The 26,300-nt window shown below is 47.9% G+C and overlaps 2 protein-coding genes across 4 annotated transcripts in view; one reads left to right on the top strand and one right to left on the bottom strand.

Moving 5' to 3' along the window:
• Nucleotides 1–6,136, top strand: part of LOC135918124 (lipase member N-like) — a 76,388-nt gene extending 70,252 nt beyond the window's left edge. For all 3 annotated transcript variants that reach the window (XM_065451785.1, XM_065451784.1, XM_065451783.1), the window contains one exon: nt 3,805–6,136. In XM_065451785.1, coding sequence (XP_065307857.1) covers nt 3,805–4,059 — 255 coding nt within the window. In that variant the 3' untranslated portion in view covers nt 4,060–6,136. The remainder of the gene's footprint in view (nt 1–3,804) is intronic.
• Nucleotides 6,137–21,367: 15,231 nt separating this feature from the next.
• LOC135918136 (uncharacterized) overlaps nt 21,368–26,300 on the bottom strand; it is a 50,225-nt gene continuing 45,292 nt past the window's right edge. The window contains exons 10-12 of the mRNA XM_065451793.1: nt 25,471–25,644; nt 23,959–24,090; nt 21,368–21,657 (exon numbers count right to left, since the gene is read on the bottom strand). Of these exons, the coding sequence (XP_065307865.1) occupies nt 21,448–21,657; nt 23,959–24,090; nt 25,471–25,644 (516 nt within the window). The 3' untranslated portion in view covers nt 21,368–21,447. The remainder of the gene's footprint in view (nt 21,658–23,958; nt 24,091–25,470; nt 25,645–26,300) is intronic.

Genomic DNA, 26,300 nt, shown 5'->3' with positions numbered 1-26,300 from the left:
GATAGAACGGCATGTGGGTCAGCTTAGACTTGTAGTCCAATTTGTTACGGGTACTTACACGTTTGTACGATGATAGCCAGTCGTCCAAGTCGTGTTCGGCAGTCCCACTGAAAATGGGTGCGTCGCGTCGACAAAGGACACCGGCGCAGACAACAGTGGCAGCTCGTGGTGCAGGCGACGAGGTGGTGGGTTCAGGCATAGTGCAGAGCGATCTTGTTGACAGGGTTCGAGTGCGGAGCTCCAGGACGAGGCGAAGCAGCTCCGCAACTTCCACCTCATGCGACGAGGCTTATTGTCGTTCACAACGTTGTGGAATGCTAGCTACAGAAAGTCACTGCAAGGTGAAGGGCACTTCACCGGTCAAATACATCATCGAGCTGCTCACAGTCACCAGACCTGCGTCGTTATGGGCGAGAGATAGCACACGTCAACCACCTGAAACCCTATTACGACCCGTTCATCTTCTCCGCGCCCTGAGTAAACCAGGATGGCTGCGCGTCGCTCGCTGGGCATTGTAATGAAGCAGACGCGCCCTGTGTATGTGGCGAATGAAGAGGAAGACGAAGGACCGTGCCGTTATCGCGAGTGAGCCCCCTGCTACGGATAGCCCTTGCAGTGCCTTTATATACCTAGAGTTTCACAACGTTGTCAACGACAAAAACCTCGTCGCAGTACTATTTTTGAAAAATAAACACCTTGCCAATTTCCACAGTGAAAAACTGAAGCAGAGCCACAATAAAAAACCGTAGGGTCTGTGCAACACAACAGAAGTGCTCCAATATAAAATGAACGTATCTGCGTCCGTAGCGGTAGTGTGACAGCTATGACATTGCTCGAGGTCGCGGGATCAACCCTGATCGTGGCAGACGTAGTGCGATGAGTGCGAAATAGAAAAAATGCTAGTGCAGTAAAGTTACGTGCACGTTAACAACCACCAGTGTGTAAAACTTAACCCGCAGTCCGTCATTATACCGCGGCTCACAATCCGATAGTAGTTTTGGAACGTACAGCCCCATAATTTAATTAAACTTTAAGGCTTCTGCCACGATGAGATATGCCATGTGAGGCAATGAAAGCTATTCAGCCCATCAGAGATTATTAACAATGGCCCACAACAACGCCTTAAGCAAAAATGTTTCCCTGCATGTTCTGTGTTCTACGCAGATGAATAGCAGTGGTGCACGCAAAGTAACGTATAAGATGAAGTGACTACGCTCGCATTGGACTAAACGCTGATGAAATACAGACTCGCCGACAATATAAAAAGGTCATTATTGTAAATGAGAGCACGCAGTACAGAAAGCTTCGCTTACCTAGATCCCAACAATGTGCGGGATACAGATATCTTTCTCTTTAGAGTCCCTTCAAAGTGTAGATGCCATCCTGTATGTGCCGTTTTCCTGAATACGTAAAAGGACAGGCTTGTTTGCTCTCTTTCTACGAGGACATCTAAGAAAGGCAGAGAACCAGTATTTTCACGTGTGGCTGTAAACTCTGTAGCTGGCGCGGTGGAGCAAATTGTCCACCTCTGATTACTTCATGTGAAAGTAATCCTCCACGCAACCACATTTTTGACTTAGGGGAAGAAGCGCAAAGCGTCTGCTTTTCATTGCCGTTCAAGGCGAGTGCAGCGACAGTGACGAAGAATGCGACACCCATGTAGTTCCCTCCGTCTGTTTGTAGAACTGGTAGTTGGAAGACAAGTAAGCAAGCCTTTGAAAGGCGGAATCTCTATAACCGACAAATAATGTTTGGTAGAAATGGGAGTGTGCTCTTTGAGTGTTTGGTCGTGCTTGAACGCGCGAGTTGTCACAGAAAGCGCGAGAGCAAAGACACGCTAGTGAACAGCGTATCCAAATCAAAGGAGGCCATGCATTCCTCCTCGTTAGGACATATACTGGAGGCCATTTTCAAAGTATCCTGAATGGTGAATCTCGAATCCCGTTTTTCCGCTAGACAAGAGAATATACTCTGGAGATAGCATTGACAGGCCTCGAGGGGGGCACGTAAAACTTATTATGGGCCATAAATCCAAAAGAACACATCAAATATATCTGAGTATTTTATTAACAAAGTGCTTTAGGGATTCTGTCAGGAGACAATAGGCGTTCAAGTTTCTGTAGAAAGTTACCGTTATATTTATTATCTGCAGTCGCCATCAGTATTCAGCCATTGTAAAAGACCCTACTTGTAGTTTCGTAGAACGTTCGCAGATATATACGGAAACATGCCCACCGAGAAAACGAAGGACCCAATATCACACAGCACTCGATAACCAGGCCACCCACGCGAAACCTAAAGAAGTTGGTAAATGAAGCTTCGCTTTAAAGTCCATCGATCGGCTTCTTTTCTTGGAGCCTATACAGCGGCTCACGTTAGCCTACAACAGCTCGACGCACACCACTGTTCCCATGCTTTGATTATGTATGAAGTGAATTCCTGCACCATAGCTCTATGCATTTATTCAAACAACTGGCATGGGCTATACAGGAATCACGTTTCATGTATACATTTCAAGTCCGTTCTTTTTATTTTCCACCTACGCACCAATTAGCCTAGAAAGCAAATCTACTTTGCTTTGTACACTTCATTATTTATTTAACCTCTGCTTAAAAACAGTTTTGGGCCTAAGAAAGAGCAGCATTACGATGGAAAACTCTATGAGTTTTATTTATGAAGAAGCTATCATGCTCGATTTTTTATAGTGCGGTACAGAAAAAAAAGGACTTCTTTGTAATGACATAGGAAACCAAAGAAAAAAAATATCTTGTTTCCTTTCATGAAAGACCTCTAATGAGTTCATTTTCTCCACAATATACTTAGCCGCAACTGAAACAATTCTAAACATACGGCTCTGCTTAACTGGTTGTGATGCCACGTTTATTGTGCAGTCCATCTCATGAACTGAAGCCGCAGAGTTGCATGAAAGACTGCTTGAATTTCGGCTCCAAGGGTAACAATGTAAAATCAATTTCACATGTTTTAATTCAAACACAAGAACATCCAAAGTACCTAACCCACGATTAATGCACAGAAATTGCTGCCTACACGCATAGTGCATCAACAGTAGAAACACCACAGATGACTAGCAGTACGCTAGCAGGCAGTAGTTGATGACAGCACTTCGCGCCAAGGGTGGCTGAAGTTCATGGCTGCTAGTTCCCCTTTGGTCGGGTTCCGGACCGCTACTTCTGCGCGAGTGCTAACGGAAAGGCGCGGGCCCGCATCTATGAGAGCGGACATGAACTTGATGTCACAGTAGCTTGGGACGACATGGTCAGCATATGTCTAGCCCAGCAATTAGGCAATCAAGCCCATTTAGATGGAGTACTAAGGGTGTTAAGTGGCCGCTTTGTTTTGTTGACTCGTGACGTCATCAAATAAGAGCCTTCAAGCTTGCCTGAAGTGCGACTGCGAATTTCTTAACTCAAATGCACACACCAGTCAACGATGTCACCAAACGAAAGCGTGAATAAAAACAAAGTCGCAGTTCCACCCGAAAGCCGAAGCATCGATTGCGATATAAAATTTTTGAACAGCTATACGAAGTAAGGAAAGTGTTCTTATGGGCCGTATAAACTTGTAAACATAGGCACGCTACATAAATTACCAAGCATGGTGTGTCACACGGTGGCACCCATAAAGGATGCTAAAGCCGCCCTTAAATGGAAGAAAATTGAAATAAACTGAATTCTTTATTGCTTAATTGGCTTATTGACTGATAGAATTAATACTGTTTGAGTGAGTGAATGACTGAAAGGGTCAGTGATTTTACTTACGTCTTCGTGTTACATGCGCTTGCAGGAGGAGCCTCCTGCTTACGATGTGGATCGCATTACAGTCCAGGTAGCACTGTTCACCTCAGAGGGAGACACGGTCGCCGATCCGCAAGATGTGTCTGTGCTTGCTGAGAGACTGGGGTCCAGACTTCTCTTCAATCACGTTGTGCCTCCGCAAGACTTCCGTCACTTAGACTTTGTGTACGGCTACCAAGCAACAAATTTCTTGCACGAGATTACGTTAGACACGTTGGAACAGTACGCTGGCAGAAGCGCTTAACCAGGGTGACGAGGACCCTCAAGCAAATGCAAAAGTCGTGCAAATTAATAGCCCCCGCAACATCACAAACGTTCGTGACATTTACCTGGCTGCAGTGGTTTTCAGTCATTTTATGCGTTTACTTTTGCTTGTCCTGTGAAATAGAGTAGCCAGCACCGACCTCTGATTTAATTACAAATCAATATAGCAACAAGGGCACATAAAAACATCCATAAGTCTACTTCATCTTGGTCTTCTTAGTATTTCTTCATCGCGACACTACATCGCCAACGATGGAGCACCAATACGGTGTAAGCTATAGCATGTCACAGAAACGGTTCACATGTGGGGCTTCAAGCCCGCATGAACGAGATCAGTTCTTGGTTGTGCAGATGATAGGCATGAGCTTTCTGCAGCAACCTCATAAGCGAAAGCTGAGAGCTGCCGCAGGATTCGGTAGGAACCTGAAAAACACGACAGAAGTTTTCTGATAGGCCTACACAGTGACATGGTTACCACAAGAGTAGAAGCAAGGAAGGTAAAACTTTACGTCGCCGTAGTGCATATTGCAACGAAGATTCTGAGAAGTTTTGGAGGCAGTGAGGCGACCTCGACCAACCAGATGGGCCTGTGCGGCCATGGTAATTGCATCGCAAGCACACGCCGTGGATGACTCTGCTCCCCGGGGATATATACTGTCCAGCCGCAGAACAGTATCACGGCAAACAGTAGGCAAAACGGCGAGTGGGTACGGTAGCGTAATGACGTAGCGTGTGGTTTAATAAGTCGTAACAGCAACCTAATGCATGCCAGTAGTTGACATCAGGTAAAAGCGAAGCATGTCGTTAAATACTTGAGAAAAGGACTTGGAGAAAACACCGATGCATTGTAGAAGCCCTCCTGGAGGCAGGGAAAGGGGCTTCCGGAGTTGGCAGAGGTCGCAAACAGTAAAATACCGGCGGACAGACGGGTAAAGATTGGGCCAGAAAATTGGGCCAGAGTATTGGGCCATAGTATTGGGCCAGAGTTAGATTGGGCCCGAGTATTGCATGAGCATGAACAAAGATGCCTTCAAGACATGTACTAATCTGAACGAGGTTTGTTGTTTCTTTCCAAATTCTGTATGGTTGCGCTTTCCTTGCTGTTCACGTCAACATTCGGAGTGTTAGAAAACATTGAGACCATTTTGAGGCCTTAATTGCGCTTTTAACTCCCATTTCGATGCGATCGTGCTTACCGAGATTAACATTCCGTCCGCCTGCATCAATCAGTATCAGATCATTGGATACCAAGTTTTTCATACACTAGGACAATTAAGAGGGGAGGAGGCGTGACAGTTTTCATCCGAGACACATGGGCGACAACTGAGCTGACTTTCTCGTTTTCCCAAGCTGAAATTGTGGCAGTGCCACAATTCCGTGTGGCACTAATTCGTGTCACTAATTCCGTGTCACTAATTCTGCTTGCGGTTTATCGCCCACCATGTTGCAACGGCCGTATATTCCTGGATGAACTTGATGTCGCCCTGGCCTCAATGTCGTCAATGGACCATGTTTGCCTAATTGGGGATGTCAGCATAAATACGCGACGCCCTTCAGCGACGACAGTTGGTAATTATTTGGACGCCATTTCCAAATGGGGCTTGCAAAACACGATCTGTGAACCTACGCGCGAAGAATTCCTTGCTGGTAATCTTGTCACATCTTGCATAGATCATATAAATTTACGTGCACATACCTTGAGTGTCAAATCTCCCGTTATCAAAGCGAAACTTGCTGATCATTACATAGTCTGCTGCTCTCTGACAGATGACTCTACTCACTTGGTCGCTCCAAACGAAGTCAAAGAAATCTCAATTGTTTACCCCTTGGCTTTCAACAAATTTGTAATGAATCACGACTGGGGTAACTTTTTGATGGCTATTCCTCCAGGCGACGCCTATGACAACTTTGTAACACGGTTCACCAATTTCCGGCTTGCAGCTACACGGGTCTGTAAAATTAAACAACGTAACTTGGACCAAAAATGGATGTCGACAGAAATACTCGCGGCAATAAAACCAAAAGACTTGTTATGGGTTCAAAGTCCTTACTCACAGGCATTTCACATTACACAGCACTGGTACTCCATTTTGGTGAGGCGTTTATCCTTGCCAGCCTTCTAGTGAGGTGTATCCCTTCGAAGGACTCCCTGCTAATGTAAACAGCTTGTTTTTTGGTGACTAGCTCATATATGTGGAACTGGCTTCATTGTGCCATCGCGTCTCTAAGTATGAGCATCAATAGTTTGTTTACGAGGTGATGATTCTTTGTGACACCCATGAAAGAAATACCATTGTGGTGAAGAGGAAGACGAAGAAGGCGCTCTTGTTGCGGCTGTGCGCGTGATCAGCGTTTGTCGACTGCCAGCGCTACCAGACTGTGCCCAGTGCCTCTTAATAAATCGCCTTATTACATTTGGTGGAGGTGCGGGGTAGATGCGCTTTCTCGATCGCCGCTACCTTGATGACATCGTGGTGTTTTCGCCAGATTTCCCGACGCACCTCGTTCGCTTGCGTGAGATACTCACCTGCCTCACCTCTGCTGGTCTCCAACTTAACATCAAAAAGTGCCGTTTTGCTGCTCGCAAGTTGACAATATTGGGTCACGTTGTATCGAAGGACGGCGTGCTTCCTGACCCAGCCAAGCTTCGCGCGGTCGCAGAGTTTCCGACGCCCACTACTCTTAAGGCACTCCGCAGCTTTATAGGGCTCTGCTCTTACTTTCGGCGTTTTGTGCGCAATTTCGCGACTATCATCGCACCACTGACCAATTTGCTTACCGCTACTAACGGCATCTCCGCGTGGTCAACTTCCTGTGACGAAGCCTTCCAGCAACTACGTCGCCTACTTACTTCGCCACCGATTCTTCGACACTACGATCCCACAGCGCCTACAGAGGTACATACGGACGCCAGCGGTATCGGACTTGGTGCAATCCTCGCACAACGGAAAGACGGCTATGACGAGTACGTCGTCGCGTATGCGAGCCGCACCTTAAAGAAGGCAGAAGCCAACTACTCAGTAACAGAAAAGGAGTGCTTGGCCATTATTTGGGCGCTCGTCAAATTTCGTCCATACCTATATGGTCGCCCTTTTGACATTGTCACCGACCACCATTCACTTTACTGGCTGTCCCCGTTGAAGGATCCGTCAGGTCGCCTAGGGCGATGGGCACTCCGCTTACAAGAATGTGATATCCGCGTTGTCTACCGATCGGGCAGAAAGCACTCTGACGCCGATGCGCTTTCTCGATCGCCGCTACCTTGTGATGTGGCTTCATTGTCTCCGCTCTTCGCATCCATGTCAGCCTTCAACGTCGCTGATATGCGGACGAGCAGCGTAAGGATCCCCTGCTTTCAACTATGCTGAATTTCCTCCACGACCCATCCGCCACACCCTCTTCTCGAACACTTCGTCGCCAAGCCGCTCACTTTACTGTCCGCGACAACGTTCTTTACCGCAGAAATTATTTGCCTGATGGTCGCAAATGGCTCCTGGTGATACCACGACACATGCGTTCTGACATATGCGCTTATTTTCATGCTGCTCCTCATAATGGTCACGCCGGTGTTCTGAAAACGTATACTCGCCTAAGGCAGCGTTTCTACTGGCACGGCATGTATCACTTCGTGCGCCAGTACGTACGCGCTTGCACGGCGTGCCAACGGCGGAAAATTCCACAGCGCCCACCTGGTGAGCTACAGCCGCTGCCCTGCCCGGCTCGGCCCTTCGATCGCGTCGGCATAGACCTGTACGGGCCACTTCCCTGCAGTTCCTCGGGTAACCGATGGATAATTGTAGGTGTCGACCATTGACGCGCTACGCGGAGACTGCCGCACTCCCGGCAGCCTCTGCGCGCGAAGTTGCGTTCTTCATCTTGCGGAACTTCGTTCTTCGACATGGCGCACCACGCGAACTGCTCAGCGACAGGGGCCGTGTCTTCTTGTCCGAAGTCATCCAAGCCCTTCTCGCTGCATGCAGCATCGTTCACCGCAAGTCTACAGCCTACCACCCGCAAACGAACGGCTTGACAGAGAGGTTCAACCGCACACTCGGTGACATGTTGACTATGTACGTCGCCTCGGATGACAGTAACTGGGACACTGTTTTGCCGTTCGTCACGTATGCCTATAATACGGCCACACAAGCTACCACTGGCTTTTCGCCTTTTTTTTCTGCTGTATGGACGAGAGCCCCCGTGTACTATGGACACAATGCTCCCATACCGACCCGACGCTTCCGAATGCACGCCTGTGTCTGAAGCAGCCAAATACGCCGAGGACTGTAGGCAGCTCGCGCGAGCCCTTACGACCGCTGCTCAAGGTCGTCAAAAGCTGCGGTATGACAGTGACGCGCTTACACCAGTTTTCCCGACTGGTTCCCTTGTTTGGTCGTGGGTCCCGCCTCACAGCCCTGGCCTTTCGACCAAACTCCTCGCACGCTATCATGGCCCCTACCGCGTCATAGACCGAACCTCCGCTGTCACCTATGTTGTAGAACCTGTGACACCTTCACCCGACCATAGGCATCGCGGGCGTGACACGGTTCATGTCAACCGACTTAAGCCGTACTAAGACCCCCTCATCCTACCTACGCCGTAAGTCGCCAGGATGGCTCCTCTTCTCTCCCGGGGGCAAATGTGGTGAAGAGGAAGACGAAGAAGGCGCTCTTGTTGCGGCTGTGCGCGTGATCAGCGTTTGTCGACTGCCAGCGCTACCAGACTGTGCCCAGTGCCTCTTAATAAATCGCCTTATTACACCATGAATGAAAAAAGGGCATTCGTAGTGTATTCTATAGGCTTCACAGTTGCACCTTGCCAATAAAAACATGGCTTCGTGAAAAAGGAGTTAATGTAACCTGGAATGAAAATTGTAGACTGTGCAACGATGCCTGAGACAATAGAACACTGTATCATTCTTTGTAGTAACGCATATTACTTTTGAGACACTTCATAAAGAACCGTCAAAAAGGAACCTCCTCTCACATCTTACATTATCCCGTTCCTTTTTTTTTCAAAAAGACAATTAGTAACGCACCATGTGATTTGTTTATGTTATTAAGACTCTATTCATTATGGAGAAGCCGCAAATCGACAGGCATGCTGATTCACCTCACTTGCCAATGTCTGCCTTCCGAGGTGAGGCGGCTCAAGTGCGTGGTGTATAGTTCGAACATTTGATAGTCTTCCCGAGTGAATTTCGCATCTGCGTACGCCTGTCTTTGTTTTCCCGATTTTTATAACTTTCATTGGACTGCGTAGCATGCTTGCGTTTGTTTTTCGTGTGCGTCTAAAGGCAATGTAAACAATCGTCGCATGATGTTATAATTTCATCCAATAAGGAACGCACTAACGCCGCGGCCTTCATACGGCCCGGTGACGCGATATCTATGGGGAACCATGGCAGCGCTGGAGTTTTCACGACACCTACAGCGCCGCCTTTGTGGTCAGAACGTTCACAACTCAGCCGCTCCCGCGGACGAAAATTGCTACTGGTAGTGGCGTTGCGTGCGCTGAAAGTTGAAGGAAAACAAAAGGACGCCGACGGTACTGTTGCGTATACAAGTGCCACAACTACGTCGGGATGAGGGAGGATGTATTTTTCTGCGTCTTTTCATCAAAACCTTACGAACAAGAACGGAGGCGGAGTTGGATACAAGCAGTCAGGCGAGCGGAGTAAGTTCCTGTGTTGTCGCCCTGTCAAGCGGTGTCGGGCTGGTTTCTAAACCGAATTTCGCGTGTGTGCTTGGTTTATTCGATAGTGAAGACGGTCAGCCGTGGCAGCCAGTACCAAACAGCAGAATGTGCAGTCGGCATTTCGTCGGAAACAAAATGAGCAATAGCATGCACCATCCGGCATATGTACCAACTATTTTTCCTTCGCAATACCACCGCCAAGCCCCTTCCAATGTCACCGCACGAAGTGAACGATACGAAAGGCAAATATTATCCATTCATTGTCAAAACTTATGTGAGAGGGAAGCTGCCTTGTAATACGAGTTAATACTAAGCCGCCTATGTGTTTTTAAAAATACGCATGCGGATGAGGACTCGGCGCTGAGATACATCCGCTGAATTTATGTAATTAGTGCTAAATGTAGCCAGCGTTTTTACGGGTCCAGCAGCGGAGCACTCAAACCTTTGCTTGCGCGAGTCAGCTGATGCGATAAAGCGTTCTTCTCCATTGACTGCTGTGGCGAAGTAACATTAGAATTTTTTATGTCTAGCCAGAGAAATATGGAATGTCTTCAGGCCAACTAATACTTCCGAAACCATAGCGCAGCACGAGTGGAGCCATAGCTGCTAGATTTGCGAGGCAGGCTGCCACGCAAGCGTGGCAACGCATGTGGCGCAACCATTAAAGAAACATACGTGCTCGCCGCGACACACTGTGAAAAATATATAAAGCTTAAAAAGCTTCTTTCGTCATTTCTTCCTTTGAAGGCGCTAGCTTCTTTACGAAAACTGTCCACTTGAAGCGACGCGAAAACGGAAACATACGAACTATAATACGGCCGAGCACGTGTGGGCCGTCTGGTCGAGCGGCTGGAGTATGCCGCGTTTCGTCGCCAGGGCGGCGTGCAACGCACTCTTTGGATTTGGTTTGGTTTGGATTTTGTGGCGAATGGACGTGTTTTTCGGGGCTCCGTGGCGACGACGAAATCATACGTTTTGGTGCATGCTTTGAGCTTGCATCTGTTTTTATTTGCTGGTTTTTTGCATTTAAACAGTAATTGGGGGTTTTTGCGTTTCTTTCCTTTTCTTTAATTTTTTTATATGTCTCTCGTATTTCGGGTGCGCGGGTGTGCTTCGTGTACGTTTGTTTTGCAGGATGATCAGAGCGTCCTTTCGAGCCACGTGTTCCAACATGTGCAGCCTAGTGGGACGTTGAGTGTTTGTAGTATTTAAGTAGTAGCTTGGAAGTGGCAAGAGAAATAGCTATTAGTGGTTTTACTGTGCGTGTCTGGTAGAAAAGTGAGAGCGTGACCGCGTGGTTGAGCGCGTCATACATTTGGTCTCCGCGGCATTGATTGTTTTTTGAAACAGTGGTGAGAGTTGCTTTGCGGCATTTTGAGGATTTGGATCCTGTGCGTATCGGTTTTTTTCTAGAAGGCACTTGCTCTGCATTGATATAGTATTATAGTATTTGCAAAAAGCCGCGCAATACATGGCGAGAAAGCCGGTAAAGCAGGCAGTACGGGGGGCGACCCTCAAGGCAGATGAGGAGACGGGTGAGAATGGAGAGGACGTCGAATCAACCGGCACACAATGCGATGTCGACACTAGACTGCAGAAAATGGAGAGTTTCCAGGAAGAGCTTCTCAAACAGGTGCAAGAGCTCAAAAATGAGCTAAACACGGAGCGTGTAGCTGAACAGGGAAGCCATTGTGACCGAGAATTTGCGTGACAATGGAACGCAGATCCCCGACGCGACAGGCGCGGGAGGGTCAGAGAAATACGTGGAACGCAGGCAGGGTGATGATGGGTTAGCTGGAAAGAGCAGCACCTATCTTGAGGCCGCTACGCGGAAAAAGCAGGAGCCCAGGGGACAATGCCCCTTGTCGAGTCCGAATCACGCGGAAAATGACAAAGGGAAGCAGGCAGAGGTAGGAGAGAGTGAAAGGGTGATTATTGCAGGCGATTCAAACCTGGCTGGGTGCTCAAAAGCAATTGTGGAGAGGGTGAAAGGCGACAAAAGAGGGGCGGTGGGGACATTTCCAGGGCGCACACTGTGTTCTGTCATGGAGCGAGCAAAAGAAAAGCTCGCGGAAAATCCCCACGTGCGCAACCTCGTCATAGTAGCAGGTGGGCTAAATGATGTCCTAAACAGGAAAGGGCCAGGACTAGCCCAGCGCTTGGCGAAGGGGCTGGACGACTTGCGTGAGCTATCCCCTCAGGTGCAGATCGTCGTGTGCACGGTGCCGGAGGTGCCTATGCGTGACATTCATGTACAAAGAGCCGTAGTGGCTGCTAATGAGGCAATATGGAAAATGAGCCGAGAGAAAGGCTTCGAGGTTGTCGAAGTAAACAGGGAAGTGAGAAGTTGTGGTGGTTTTAAACGAGACGGTATCCACTTCAATTACAGGTTAGCACGAGAAGTTGGCTGGCGACTTGGTGGTCGCGCTGTTGCTTTTTTAGGGGGCCCGCGGGCGCTCAGGAGGTCAGAGTAGATAGTAATGAAGAAGGTCCCCTAGGGGAACATCAGAAGAGCATCGCTATCGATAATAGAAAAAGGAGGAAAACAAGAAAAAGAGCTCGCCATGCAATAGGTTACATAAACATGCAGGGCGGCAGAAGAAAGGAAAAGTGGGCAGAGATTGAGGAACAGTTACACAGAGAACAATTAAGGGTGTATGCGCTTACCTAAAAGCACCTTAGAGACTCAGAAGAGCCACCAGTTATTGACAATTATGTTTGCGAAGGGTGCAAAAGAACTAAGTCGGAAAGAAAGGGAGGGGTAGTCGGAACGCTCATCCATCAGGGAGCCAAATGGAAAAGAGTAAATTCACAATGTCAAGAGCATCTTTGGTTATCAGGTACAATGAGTGGGAAAGAAACTTGGCTGGGCGTTACGTATTTGTGGATCGGAAACAATTGCACAGAGAAGAATAAAGAGTTAGTGGAATGCATAAGTGCTGATATTAAGGGTTTCGGGAGTGTGCTGAAATTGTCCTATTAGGTGACATGAATGCCCACATACAGGATTTAGATGGCTATACCGACAATAACGGGAAGTCAATGCTGGACCTTTGTGAGTAAAATAACCTCGTGATCGTGAATACAGGGCCTAAGTGTGAAGGACAGATCACGTGGGAAGTGGGAAATCGGCAATCAACCATTGATTACTGTCTGATGACAGAAGGAATTCATGATAAGTTGAGAGAAATGGTCATCGATGAGGAAGGGTTTAACAGCATAGGGAGTGACCATAAACGCATCATATTGAAAATGGGATATGTAGTTGGGAAAGAGAGCAAAGAGAGCAAAATGGCCAGTCCAAATTTGAACGCTGAACAAATAGCAAATACAGTCACTAGAGTTGAGGAAGAACTTGGCAAATGGCCAAATAAAGAGTGGGAATATGGTCAGCTTATAAGTGTAATAAAGACAGAAATACAGAAAGAGAACCAACTTGTTCGTTGGAAAGAAAAAATGGCTGTGGCTTAGGTAAGGTTAAGCCCAGGATGCGAAGCATACTAGCCTTTATTTTAGTTGTTGAACCACTGTTTAGCCTGGTGAACTGCTGTTGCTTGGCTATATTTGGTTCGGCTAGACGAAGAAACTACTCATGCATTACTTCTTCGCCTTCAAGAGTGGAACGCGACAGCGTTCCCGTCGACCCGCCAAGGGGTGTAAGACAATGGGCTACAGGGCAGCGACTACGCGCCCCGCATTGGACGCGGTGAGCGTCGAGCAAAGCAGCGTTCGGCGCGGCAACGAAATGTGCGCCTGAGCAAGAGACGCACGCCTTAGAAACAGCTCGTTTCTAAGGCAACACCGCATTCACTAGAGGCGCTTTTGTACCGCTTTGAAGCATCGTACTCGTGGCTCAGTGGTAGCGTCTCCGTCCCACACTCCGGAGACCCTGGTTCGATTCCCACCCAGCCCGTCTTGCAAGAGTTGAGCCAAAGCCACTTCTCCTCTGTCGTGACGTCACGGTGTCACGTGATTTCATGGCAACACCGCCGCGCCTGAGGAGCTGGGTTGAGCTCTCGTAATATGCTTCGCATAAAAAAGAAACCGAAAAGCTGGTGGAACAAGGAGATACGAGAAGCGATCGCCGAACGACAGAAAGCATCTCGGGAGCACAGGCAGGCAAAGAAGGCGCAATTGCCACAGGATGAAGTAACAAGTAAATGGGAAATGTACCGGGAGAAAAAGTCTATGGTTCAAATACTGGTGCAAGCAAAATTAAAAGGTGAAAGTGAACGTTGGTTGTCAGAAATACGTGAGAAACAGAAAGCCGCACCTAGAATATTTTGGAACCACATAAAATCATTAGGCAGGAAGTCAACAACAATACAACAACACATCCTAGACGAAGATGAAAACAGACTCGAAGGAGAAGCGGCAATAAATTACATCCGAAAAGCAACAGCCGAATCTTTCCAAGGCAATGACGAGGTTATACTTGTTGAAAAAAGAGCATGAAAGAGACCCAAGGGGAAAAGCAGCTGGTGCTGACAAATTTAAACTGGAAGAAAGCGGAAGAGAAAATTCCTAAGCGTACAGCCACAGGGCTAGACGAGGTTCCCGTAAGGCTGATAAATGAACTAGGACCAAAAAGTAAGGAAGCTCTGGTGAAAGTAGTGGAAAGAACTTTAAAAGATAGACGAATACCAGACAGTTGGCGACAAAGTAGAATGAATTTAATTTATAAAGGAAAGGGGTAGAAAGACAGAATTCACTCGTATAGACCGTTGACCATTACATCGGTAATATACAGGCTAGCAATGCAGGCAATCAAATTAAAGCTTCAAGCATGGACAGAGAATAATGGCATTTTGGGAGAGCTTCAGAATGGCTTCAGAATAGGTAGGCGTTTGGATGACAACTTGTTTGTTCCTACTCAGTGTATTGAAATATCGAAAGCAGAAAGCATACCGTTGTATGTGCCATTTTTAGACATTACAGGAGCCTACGACAACGTGGACTGCAACATATTGTGGGATATCCTGGAAGGGGAAGGCTTAGGTAACGATTGTATACAGCTTTTGAGAGAGATTTACCTAGAAAATACCGTTTGCATTGAATGGGAAGGGATGAGGAGCGAGGAGAAAGTTCATATCAACAAGGGACTGAGGCAGGGGTGCCCTTTATCCCCGCTGTTGTTTATGATGTACATGGTGAGGATGGAGAGGGTGCTAGAAGGAAGTAATATCGGGTTTAATCTCTCATACAAACAGGCGGGTACAGTAATAGAGCAGTAACTCCCAGGTTTATTTTATGCGGACGACATTGTGTTGCTAGCTAACAAGCAAAGTGATTTGCAACGTCTGGCTAATATCTGTGGACAGGAAGGCAACGATTTAGGTTTGCAGTTTAGTGTTAGAAAAGCAGTTATGTTATTCAATGAAAACATTGAACAGACAGTGGAGATACAGGGCCAAGAAATACCTCGGGTAACAGAATATAAATACCTTGGTATATGGATAAACGAAGGCAATGGATATATGGAAACACAGGAAAAAACCATAACAGTAAAGGGGAAGAGAAATACAGCCATAATGAAGCACAGAGCGCTATGGGGATACAATAGGTACGAGGTCCTCCGAGGTATGTGGAAAGGTGTAATGGTTCCAGGACTTACTTTTAGGAATGCGGTTGTTTGCTATAAATCAGGGGTACAATCAGGACTCGACGGGAACCAAAGGTCAGTGGGTCGCCTCGCATTGGGCGCTCACGGGAAGACTACAAATGAAGCTGTGCAGGGTGATATGGGCTGGACTAGTTTTGAAGTGAGGGAAGCTCGCAGTAAAATTGAGTATGAAGAACGGCTGAGGAATCTAGATGAAAGTAAATGGGCTGGGAGAGTGTTCAGGTATCTGTACAGGAAAAACATTGACTCACAGTGGAGGAAAAGAACTAGGAAGCTTACCAGCAAGTATGCGGCTTGCAGGGTGGACAACACAACAACAAAGGTCAAGCGGAAAGTCAGAGAATCTGAATTAATTTCATGGGTGGCGGCAATGGAAAAGAAACCTGCCATGAGTAATTACTTAAGCGGAAAAAAACGAAATCAGGAAAGAAACCATTTATGATAACTCAAAGGGAAGCTCATTACTTTTCGAAGCGAGATCAGGATGCCTTAAAACACGCACCTATAAAGCGAGATGTAAGAAGGAAGAAGAAGCATGTGCTTGCTGTGGTAAAGCTAGGGAAACTACGGAACATGTTTTATTAGAATGTGAAGACGTCCACCCAGCGGTCGATTTAGGCACCACTGGTCTCCTTGAAGCCCTTGGGTTCAGAGGGAGCAGTGGTAAAGCAAACATGTCCGCAATAGACATTAGTAAGAGGCGACTGGAGGATTGGTGGAAGAAAAGTAGGGAAACGACACAAGACGGAGACGTACAAAAGCACAGTTCGCAATAGGGGATCAGAAAATTTGGGCGTGGTAGTTCATGGTGTTTTTTGGTGTCTTTTTCCATTGTTTAACCTAGGTAGAATATTAGGCAGTATAGTAGCAAGAGCTTGGTGGCGCAACCCACCGCCCCGTTCCAAAGGGGACGCTCATAACATCCATCCATCCATCCATCGACGCGGCCCCTATCCAGCGCTGGTTCTCCATTCCGCCCAGCTTTCCCTTTTTATATTTTTGAACAGCTACGTGAACGAGGTTGGATCCACATTCTTAAACTGCCGTATTATCAGTATCAGCTCATTTTTTTTTTTTAGACTGCACTACCTACGGGATCGACCCACACTTTTTTTATACTTCAGTATCCTCGGAATCGGCCCATATTTTTCGCGGGAGAATCAGTTGGCACGAAAGATGAAAAAAAAAAAAAACTCGCCCGACAATGCCAAGAATGCCATTCAAATTAAGGTACTGTGGCTGGTCATGCGGATTACGTACAAAGCAGGATTGACTCCGCGTGAACACCAGCCGCGCAGTGATAGAGCACGAGCTCAAACGGTTTTGATGTGGCCGCCGCACACGGGGTCCGGACGCCCAGTAAAGGCCGGTCCACACGACCGACCAAATTGTTCTTTTAACCGCGGTCCGCGCATCACGAGATAGGACCTCACCAGTTCATGCGGACCGCCGTTGGCCAGCGCCAACAAATCGTCCAACAAATCGCCGAGGCTTTTCCCGCTTCAGTTTTGGCGGTGGACCGCATGCAAACCGCAGTGATTTTGGCGTAGCCAACGATTGTTGTCCGGTAACAGAGTGTCTTCAGCGAAATCCAATCTAGTTTTTGGCTCACCAAAAGCGAGTCGTTTCATGTCCGCCGTTCCGCCTACACGTGCGTGCAGCAGATATATTTTTTAAACACCATGGGTGCTGTTCTCGACACGCATGGCGGCTCCACGACCGCCATTATCCGCCATGTTGACTCTCTGATTGGCTGTGGAGAGCTCACGTGCCTTGAAATTTGTGCCAGGAAATGGAAGTGTTGCGAAATGTCATTTTGCGTTTTCATCAAGATGAAGAAACGTGACATGGAGCTGCATAATTTATGGACTAATACATTTTTTGGTCCTTGGCAGATATATTGTAATGTTAGCGCTTCAAAAAGAATGTGAGCGGTAGCGCGCAGAAGTCAGTGCAATGCATCTGCAATTGCGCGAATATGTGGTGGCGATCCAAGATGTGCGCCACGCCAGCTTGCTGATTGGCTGAAGGAATATCTCGTGAGGAACGTCACAGGAAGGGCTGTTTCGTAAACGTCATTTTGACGATGCGTGACGTTGCGCTGGGCCGCCATTGCTGAGATTTTCCGCCATAATTTTTGCTGAGACGAGCCGCGCGAATTATGCTAATGAGCAGCCATATGCAATGGCAGCCGAGAGGAATGCGTATCGCCACATTTTCCCCGTCATTTGGCGCCACGAAAATCTTTTGTTCATAACACGTGCTCATAGTATTTGCATCGCTCTCGGGTGGTCTTTGCATTTGTGTTTCGGGGCATCATTCTTTAAAAGAACGCCTTCATACGAAATAATATTGGTTGAACATAACAAACTTTCGGCAATGTTTTACACTTCTCACTGCTGCATTTGTATTGTAATCAAGATTAATGCCTTTTCGCACAATCAAAAGTTATGACAACGGCCTCTTTCTAACTTATAAAAAGAAATGTATGCAAGGTGGCGCCTTGAAGTTTCCTCCCGCGGTGCGAGTAACCAGCAAAATGAACAAGAGATGGCAGCGCCGGCGCTTGCGTCGCGCTAGTGGATATCTCTGGCGCGCGTAACGCTATCGCTGATATTCGGCTGTTTCTCAGTTAGCCGAGTCGGGCTCAGTTGGCTCAGTCACTTGCGTTTCACGAGATACCGATAACGTGGCCTAGAACGTGCGCGCATCACCACTGGTAGGTCGCGTATGTTGTCACAAGCAAGAAAACAAGCGCACTGGCGCCAACAAGCGATGACTCATTCCATTTTAAGGGGACACGCATCCTAGCTATTGAAGCTGACGACGGCTTGTACGCAGTAGACGACGGAAGCGAGAAGCGTTTTCGACGGAATAATCATACGCTTTGAGATAGCTGCTTTATTTTTACTGCGGAGGAAAACTGTTTTGCTTTACCGATAACGCTACATTCAGTGCCTTCATTACAGTTTCTTAGGCGAAACGTCAAGTTAGCGTCACGTTACGTAAGCAAAACAGGGCCACCAGCACCATCTTGTTTGGGTCGCCCCTACGTCACGCATCGAAGAAAATGGCGGAATGTCCAGGATAGCGTCCCATATGTCCTCTTGGAGTGACGAGGATATTTTTTTTTTATTTTCTGCCCCTTGTTGAGCAGTTCGCGACTATGTGGGCCTCGAGCCGGAATGATTGCAATGACAACGCCAAAAGGCGTTAGTGTAGCTGGTTGGTGTGCTCTGCCGTAATATCAAAAAGTTTTATCACAAAAGTTCGCTGCTAAGGTAAGCGCGGCTTATGGCGAAGCCATTCCTCACCCGATGACCATGCATCACCCTTGCTGCTGTCGCTCTCATCGTGCTAATTCATTTAGACGCACAAGCTCACCCATTTGAACAGTTCCCGCCACAGCTTTCTTCTGTGTGTTTTCATGTATGACGATATATTGCAATTTGCGCTTTTTCTTTTTACTTCCCCACCGTTGGCGACCGCGTTCTGCGACATCCTCTTTCTATCGCGGCCAACGAATGGAAAGACGCGAAACTCTCGTCCTCCCTGCAGGAAAACCACCATTGCGTGTTACCTGCCTCAATACAAAAGCCTGCCACCTGGAGGATGTCCGAGCCATCAAGAGCTTAGACTCGTATAACTACGAATAAGTGGTAAAGTGGGTCAGCTCCTCGTTTGCCTAGGCTGACTAAGAGACGTGTTTAAGAAAAGTCTCTCCACCGCAAGCTGACTCGGACGGGCCATACGAAACGTGGGTCTGCGCTGGTTATGATTGACGCATCTTGACCGGGTCGTGCTTGCGCTCGCGTTGATTGTTCGTGCAGCCGACGAAGAGTAGCTTTTGTACATTGTTGCTACTCGCCGTAACCGTTAGTAGCGATGACACAAACAAGTGCCGCGCATAAATACGCGCACAAGCTACTCCGCCGATTCCCACACTCCATGCCGAGAGGTGGGGCCTGGTGTTGAGAGTATAGGAGGGCACCCGCAACCTGCGTGCGAGGATAAAATAGTCTGGTTCCTCGTAGCTCGGCACGTGTCTTTCTGGCGAAGGTGTGTTCTCCGCACCACCTCCTCTGCCGGGCACAAGTGTTTGGCGATGCGGCGTGTACTGGCTTGTTTGCAGTTGGAGCAGGCGTGGTCGCTGTTGCGGGCTCCACATGCGCTTCGTCGTCAGCACAAACGCCTTGCTGACGCTAACGTACAAGTAACGCCAACAAGCGGGGGCCTCAGAACATCGCCTGAAACTATCATAAAGCGGTCACAGCGCAGGATATCCAAGTCACCAAGTGGTCACCGGTGGGGGGATAAATATGAACTTGCGAGCCAATCCAGGTTCCAGTTTTGGTTTCTTCATTGGCCCTTTGGCGTCCCCTAGGGGGCGCGGCCAAAGAGTGTTGAATGACAGCTCGGTGTTCGCACTTAGCGCTTGCGGTGGCGGTGTGCTTCCTGTGGCATCCGTGCGGCAACGGTGCAGTAGCTGGCTGTTCATGGAGCAGGTCGACAAACACGTGGGCGTCCCAGTCTTCTAGGCAACGCAGAAGCTGCTGGACATGGGTGCCCACAACACGGTGGAAGAGCTGGTGGAAGCACACCTATCCCACCAGAGAGTAAGGCTGAGCCGCACAGAGCACGGCCGGGCCGTCCTACGCAAGATAGGGTGGCAAATTGAACAGCAACCGACAACGGAGCCGCTCTCCACAACGTGGAGAGACATTATTAAGACCAAGCTCCTCCCCAGAACATGCAACCGGGGAGGAACGACGACAGACGCTCTGCGCGGGCCAAGGCACTGGCTCGACAGCTGGAAGAGGACCCCGAGGTTCTCTACGCGGACGCTTCGCTGCCCAAGCACGGCACTAGAGCAACGGCGGTCGTCACCACCATCGATAAACTGGTCACAGGCGCGTCGATACGGACGACGAATACAGCCGAAGCAGAAGAAGTGGCCGTGGCCCTCGCACTCGCGCAACCGGGAGTGAGAACCGTGGTCACAGACTCCAAGACCGCCTACGCCAGCTACCGCAAATGGAACATCTCTCCCGCGGCACTAGCGATCCTCACCAAACGCAAATCACCAGGACGGGCCGTTGAGCTCGTGTGGATCCCGGCCCACTCGCAATTGCAAGGCAACGCACTTCCCGACCACTATGCCCAAGAACTGTCAATCCGGGCCGAGAATGAGCCAGAGCTACTGCACCCCGTGACAAGTTACAAGGACATCACCCAAATGTACAGAAGCGGCGGATGTAGGTTTCCTTGTCCGCATGCGCAACTCAGCTGAAGGCAGCAAACGATCGTGCGACGCACGCAAGCGGGGTTGCTAGCGCATCTCGTGCTCTTGCACAAGATGTTCCCAACAGAGCATGATACTTCATGCCCGTTTTGTAAACGATCAAAAGGCACTCTAGCACACATCCTTGCAGAGTGCACTAAGCTCAAGAATCCCCCCCCCTCCCCTGAGCAATGGGAGACCTTGTTGTCCAGCCCCGATCTACCGACCCGGCTCGCGCTGGCGGCTAGGGGCTTGGAACTGCTGGATGCATATAGGACTTGAGAAGAAGGTTCCACCCCGTCCGGTGCCAGCGCGCACCAACCTTTACTAAGGCCTCAATAAAAGATTATTCTCTCTCTCTGTGCACTAGTCCGGACAACGCGGGCCCTGTGTGACGCAGGAAGGTGCGACGCGCGAGAAAGTACGATATGTGTATGAACGAAACAACAGACTGGTGGGCTAGTTCTTAACGCTTCACTCGAGGTAAAGCGCAAAAAAACACGCAGGACGACAGAAGGAGACGAAGGCATCAGCGCTGATAACAAGTAATCATTTATTGCGCAAGGTTACTACATACGTACAATGGTACAAGGGGAAGAAAACAGGCTGGTCCGCCTAACTGACCGCGTTACGTACAGTCAGTTAGGTGGGTGGCTTCATCAACGGCTTCTCTGAAGAATACAGTATGCGTGACCAGAACTATACTATATTTCACCGCATTCCACGAGAAATCGGCCCTGTGTCGAGGACCAGGGCAGCAGGCGGCGCTCTTATGGCGCCGCATATCTTACGCAGTCATCCTCTTTAAAAACTCCGTTCTGCCGCCGGAAGGAATCCACCACCATCTTCACCGCCCTTAATCGGCTGTTGCGGTGGTATCTGTTCAGGGACGTACACATATTATGATAGTCGTCGTAGTCTATGTCGTAGACGGCGATGCCAAACGTCACGTTGGGGTCTGTGCTCTTCACGTGGCACAACTGCGCACGAAAAAAAAAGAAAGTGATGGAAGAATTATTCGCAGTTCATTAAAGGGGTATTGCACACCATATACCTGTTCATTAAAAGCGAAACTAAATTCCGGGGTCTTACGTGTCCGAAACCGCGATCCGATTACGAGGCACACCTTATAGTAGGGGGATTTCGGAATAATTTGGAACGCTTGGATTTCTTTAACGGGTACCCAAATCGGAGTACAAGAGCGGTATATATATATATCTTTTTCCTTTCGCCCCCCGTCGAAATGCGGCCGAGATCACACCCACCACCTCGATCCCAGCAGCGCAAGGCCAGCCCTAGCCAGTGGGCTATTGCAGTGAGGGTAGTTAAACACACACACATTATATATATATATATGCACGTCCACCTGCACCTCCACCACCTCCACCGACATGTTGCAGGAAGAAAGCAGGCCCACCCGCGAGTGTAAAATGCTGTATATTTACAACTGGTGTATATCGCATTCAGGCAACGGCCAGTCTTAGGCTTCCTCTAGTTCAAGTCACCTTCTTTTTTTCCTTCACCGTAACAATATATATATATATATATATAGCCATATCATATGAAGCCAACAAACACTGACACCAAGGACAACATAGGGGCAATTACTTGTGTTTAATAAACCAAATGAAGAAATGATAAATCAATGGAAATGAAAGTGGATGACAAAAGAACTTGCCGCAGGTGGGCAATGATCCCACAACCTTTGCATTTGGTACGTGTGGTGGCCCTGGCTAAAACTCCCAGAGTTCTACCAGGAAACTAAAATACCCAAGAAAGTGGATGGGTAAATGGCGCCGCGGCAGCTCAATTGGTAGAGCATCGCACGCGAAATGCCAAGGTTGTGCGATCGTTGCCCACCTGCGGCAAGTTGTTTTTCTATCCACTTTCGTTCCCTTTTTTATCGTTTCTTTAATGCGTTTATTAAACGCAAGTAATTTCCCCAACGTTGTCCTTGGTGTCAATGTGTTTTGGCCTCCTATTCTATGACTAATAAATGTCGGGCCCCTCGGTTAACCTCCTTTATATATATATATATATATATATATATATATATATATATACAATAGGGTGTCAGGGAACTGGAATTACACGGCGTCAATGATTCTACACACATTTCATGCCTATACGCGGTAATAGGCGCACCTATAACTCTCCATAACTTTGGCAGGCGGGCACAGCAGGCAAGAGAAAGAGGTCACGCGCGATGTGCTCGGTGCCACGAGTACCAACACGACATTTCCGGCTTGTCATTTTTTTTCCGTTAACCAAAGGTCAGAACATTTTAAATTCAACAAAAAAAAATACTGGTGACCATGAGAGTCCCCCCCCCCCTCACAAGAAAAGCCACCATCTAGTTTTTACTAAGTATTTAGTTTTCGTCTCCAATAAGATCAACAATCAAAAGTGCGTGATCATTTAATTTAACGGGCACCAACATATAGGAGTGGAACTTAGAGCTTCACAAAGAAGGAAGGAGGAGGAGGAGGAACTGAAGAGAGAAGGCAGGGATGTTAACCAGAAATGCGTCTGGTTGGCTGCCCTCCTCCGGGGGACGGGAAAAAGGGACTGGAAAGGTTAAAAAGAAGGCATGGAGCACGCAACGGGCGACGCAACAAGAAATGTTAGGCGTAACGTTAAGATACATGAAGAGAGCGGTGTGGCTTAGAGAGCAAACGGGGGTAGCCGAAATGCTCGTCGACAATAAAACGAGTCAATTGAGCTGTGCAAGCCATGCCATGCGTAGGACAGGCTGACCATTACTTTACATAATGGATGCCAAGGAAAGGGAAGCGCAGTCCAGGACTACAGACAATATGCTGGCTACAGACAATATGCAATATGCTGCAGTTGCACATAAAATTGGCTGATGATAATGATGATGGTCGTGATCCAGGAGGTGGATGCATCACGGCGTCGTCACGCACTGGATCTTTCCATTTGCTGCCAGTAGGAACCCGCTAAAATGTTAATTGCTTTGATGAGCGGTGTTGTGATACCTAGATAAATATTGCGACACAACCGGAGCGAATTTTGTAATGCGTCATGATGTCACGCTGATGTCAGCGACGTCACGACCTGCTCCAGCATCAACTTTAAATATGTGTAGTTTCGTGAAATTCATATTGCAGCCATTGCCCGTATACGTTCGAGACGCTTGTGGTATACCCACTGCCAATTGTCGCTAATAATCAATAAGCGCTTATAGTGGCCTCTGCCTGTAAGACGCGGTGCAGCTAGGCGCGTGAGAGGTTTCTAGAGAAGAAAAGTTTGTCGTTCACCTTGGCAGCAAATGCCTTCTCGTTGTCGTAGACGAAGGTGCGCTTCATGCTCTCGATGTAGGTAATAACGGCGTAGTGCTTTTCGGAATAATTTAACCGAGCCTCGACACCAGAAGGACCACCGGGACATACCTGAGAAAACAAAGCACGAAAGCAAATCTTTAGGATGATATATGCATTCGGGTCGGTCGCTGCATCGTCACGTGATGGGTAAGCACCGCGGAAACGGCGACCGGTGCGAGAGTGACAGCTGCTGTCGTGTTTGGTGTGTCCCAACTTTGAGGTATGTGCCCGCCCCCACCCCCCATGTAAGTACGAACCATATTGAAGGAGAAAGCGTTACCTGCGAAGGTCCTATTAAATAGGAAGCAACACAGGCACATTTTTGGGGGGGCAACCACTGGCCCGAAGTTGACGAGGTCTGTTACAATTAAATAAAACGTTTAGGTTTGTCACCTGCACAGCACACATTCCTATTTATTTTAGGCGTCAAGAGTTTTGTAAAGAAACGCTTGAAAATTAGAACATTAGAAATGTGACAAACAGGCGAGTTTTCAATATTGTAACTATGTAATAAACAATGATATCACAATTCTGCAAACTGCAGCTACATTAGACATCTAAACAAGAGAAAAGTGATGTATCTTGGACCGCTTTCAAGTACACCGCTTATCTGTGGGTGGGAATTTCGGAAAGCCTTCCTAAGCATTGTCAGCTTTCCCGTAACCTAAACTTACGCACAAAACTTATCTGCTTTAGATGTTCTAACAGATGCCTATTACAGAACTTTGTTATGCGTCTCTGTGTTATGGTTTATGGATTTCTAAACTTCGTGGTTAATGTTTCTTTAAACTTAACCCATTTGGGCTTCTTTCGTGAAACATTTCCAGTCCTAAGTCAATGTTCTGCTTCCTGCAGTCGAAAGAGTGCCGATTTCTCTATTCAAACAACAAGTTTCATTCACATTGGTCAAGTGATTCTCTGGCCAAAAAAGTTATTCGCTTTACATGTATATGCAGAGGCAAATCTCAGTCATCCCCGACCGAAAGTTTCATTTTAGGCGACATATGAAGAAAGGCTGTCTCGCCGACTTGCTGCCACTATTTCAAGCTTAGGGATGGGCATTTAGCTTCAGGAATCGATTACACAACTGTAGTTCATGGAAACTCCAAAGCATGCTCTAAAAAAATTCGCACCGTTTGGGACTTATATTGTACCCAACAATACCCTTTATCTGTCTTGCGCCCATGTTACTTTCGTTATAAAGCTGCACTCCTGGTGCTTTCCTAATCTACAACTCCCCCAACGCCCCGAAATCCTCCTGTCCATCCAAGGCCACGTCACCTAAACGGTTCAGGAGGAGTCGGGACACTTCCCTTCCGTGTGTCCGGCGTCGTCCGGTGTCCGGTGTCTGGGACACAACGTCGTTAACAACGGAGTGCGTAGCGCTTCCTACAGAAGTTCAAACATGCCAACCTAAGATTTGGGACTCTATACGTTACGGTCGCTTACCTGAGTGTAGCTGCCGAACGACTCGATGTTTGGGTCAGATGAACAACGCGCAAAGAAGTCGACTGAATTCGGGAGCAGAGGCTCTGTCCAACGCCCCTTCATGGTCACTGACACGAGGCCTCTAGTGGGCGCGCCCACGGTGAAGAGCTCGCGAAGGCTGGACACGGCGGTCGACTGCAATGTAGACGAATCATCATGAACTCACATTTTTTTTATAAAGTTACGTTTATCATGTACACCTCTTTATAAGCATATGTTGGAATAGTTAAATTCTGCGGCTCTAAAAGAAAAGGAATATGTTATAAGCCCTCTGGTCTAAAACAACGCGACAGTTCAAGCGAAGCTGCAAATGTTTCTTTTTTTCTCGGGAACCAGAACCTGTAGCGGAATTGGTCTGTTTTTATTTTTAGTTCTGTAACAATGTTCCTCCAAAACCGCGCATTGTTCAATCGTGCCAATGTGTTTTCGCACTACCTCTAAAGCAAGGCCCGTTTACTTTTTTTGCTGCACCGGAAACTAGTTTTCTTCGGCCGTCGATCCAGATACTTCTGTATTCGGTTTCTTTGTCTGCGAAAGTAAAGTGCTTTTATTCATTATTTATTTATTATCTAATATGAATACACTACAAGAGAGCAGCCGGCAGCGTGTCTCAACCAGAGGAACTCCGCCAATCTCGATCTCGCGCCTTCCCAACGACTGGGGACGTGGCTGCAGCACCGGGCATTCCTCTTCACTACAATCACCCCCCAGAGGAAAAGGAGCCATCCTGGCGACTCGTGGTGAAGATAGACTCACGAGGTCGTAATACGGCTTCAGGCGTTGTACGTGAA

The sequence above is a fragment of the Dermacentor albipictus genome, chromosome 10, assembly GCF_038994185.2.
Source record: "Dermacentor albipictus isolate Rhodes 1998 colony chromosome 10, USDA_Dalb.pri_finalv2, whole genome shotgun sequence".
In the NCBI taxonomy this organism is placed as follows: domain Eukaryota; kingdom Metazoa; phylum Arthropoda; class Arachnida; order Ixodida; family Ixodidae; genus Dermacentor; species Dermacentor albipictus.
This window is presented reverse-complemented; position numbering and strand designations above follow the sequence as displayed.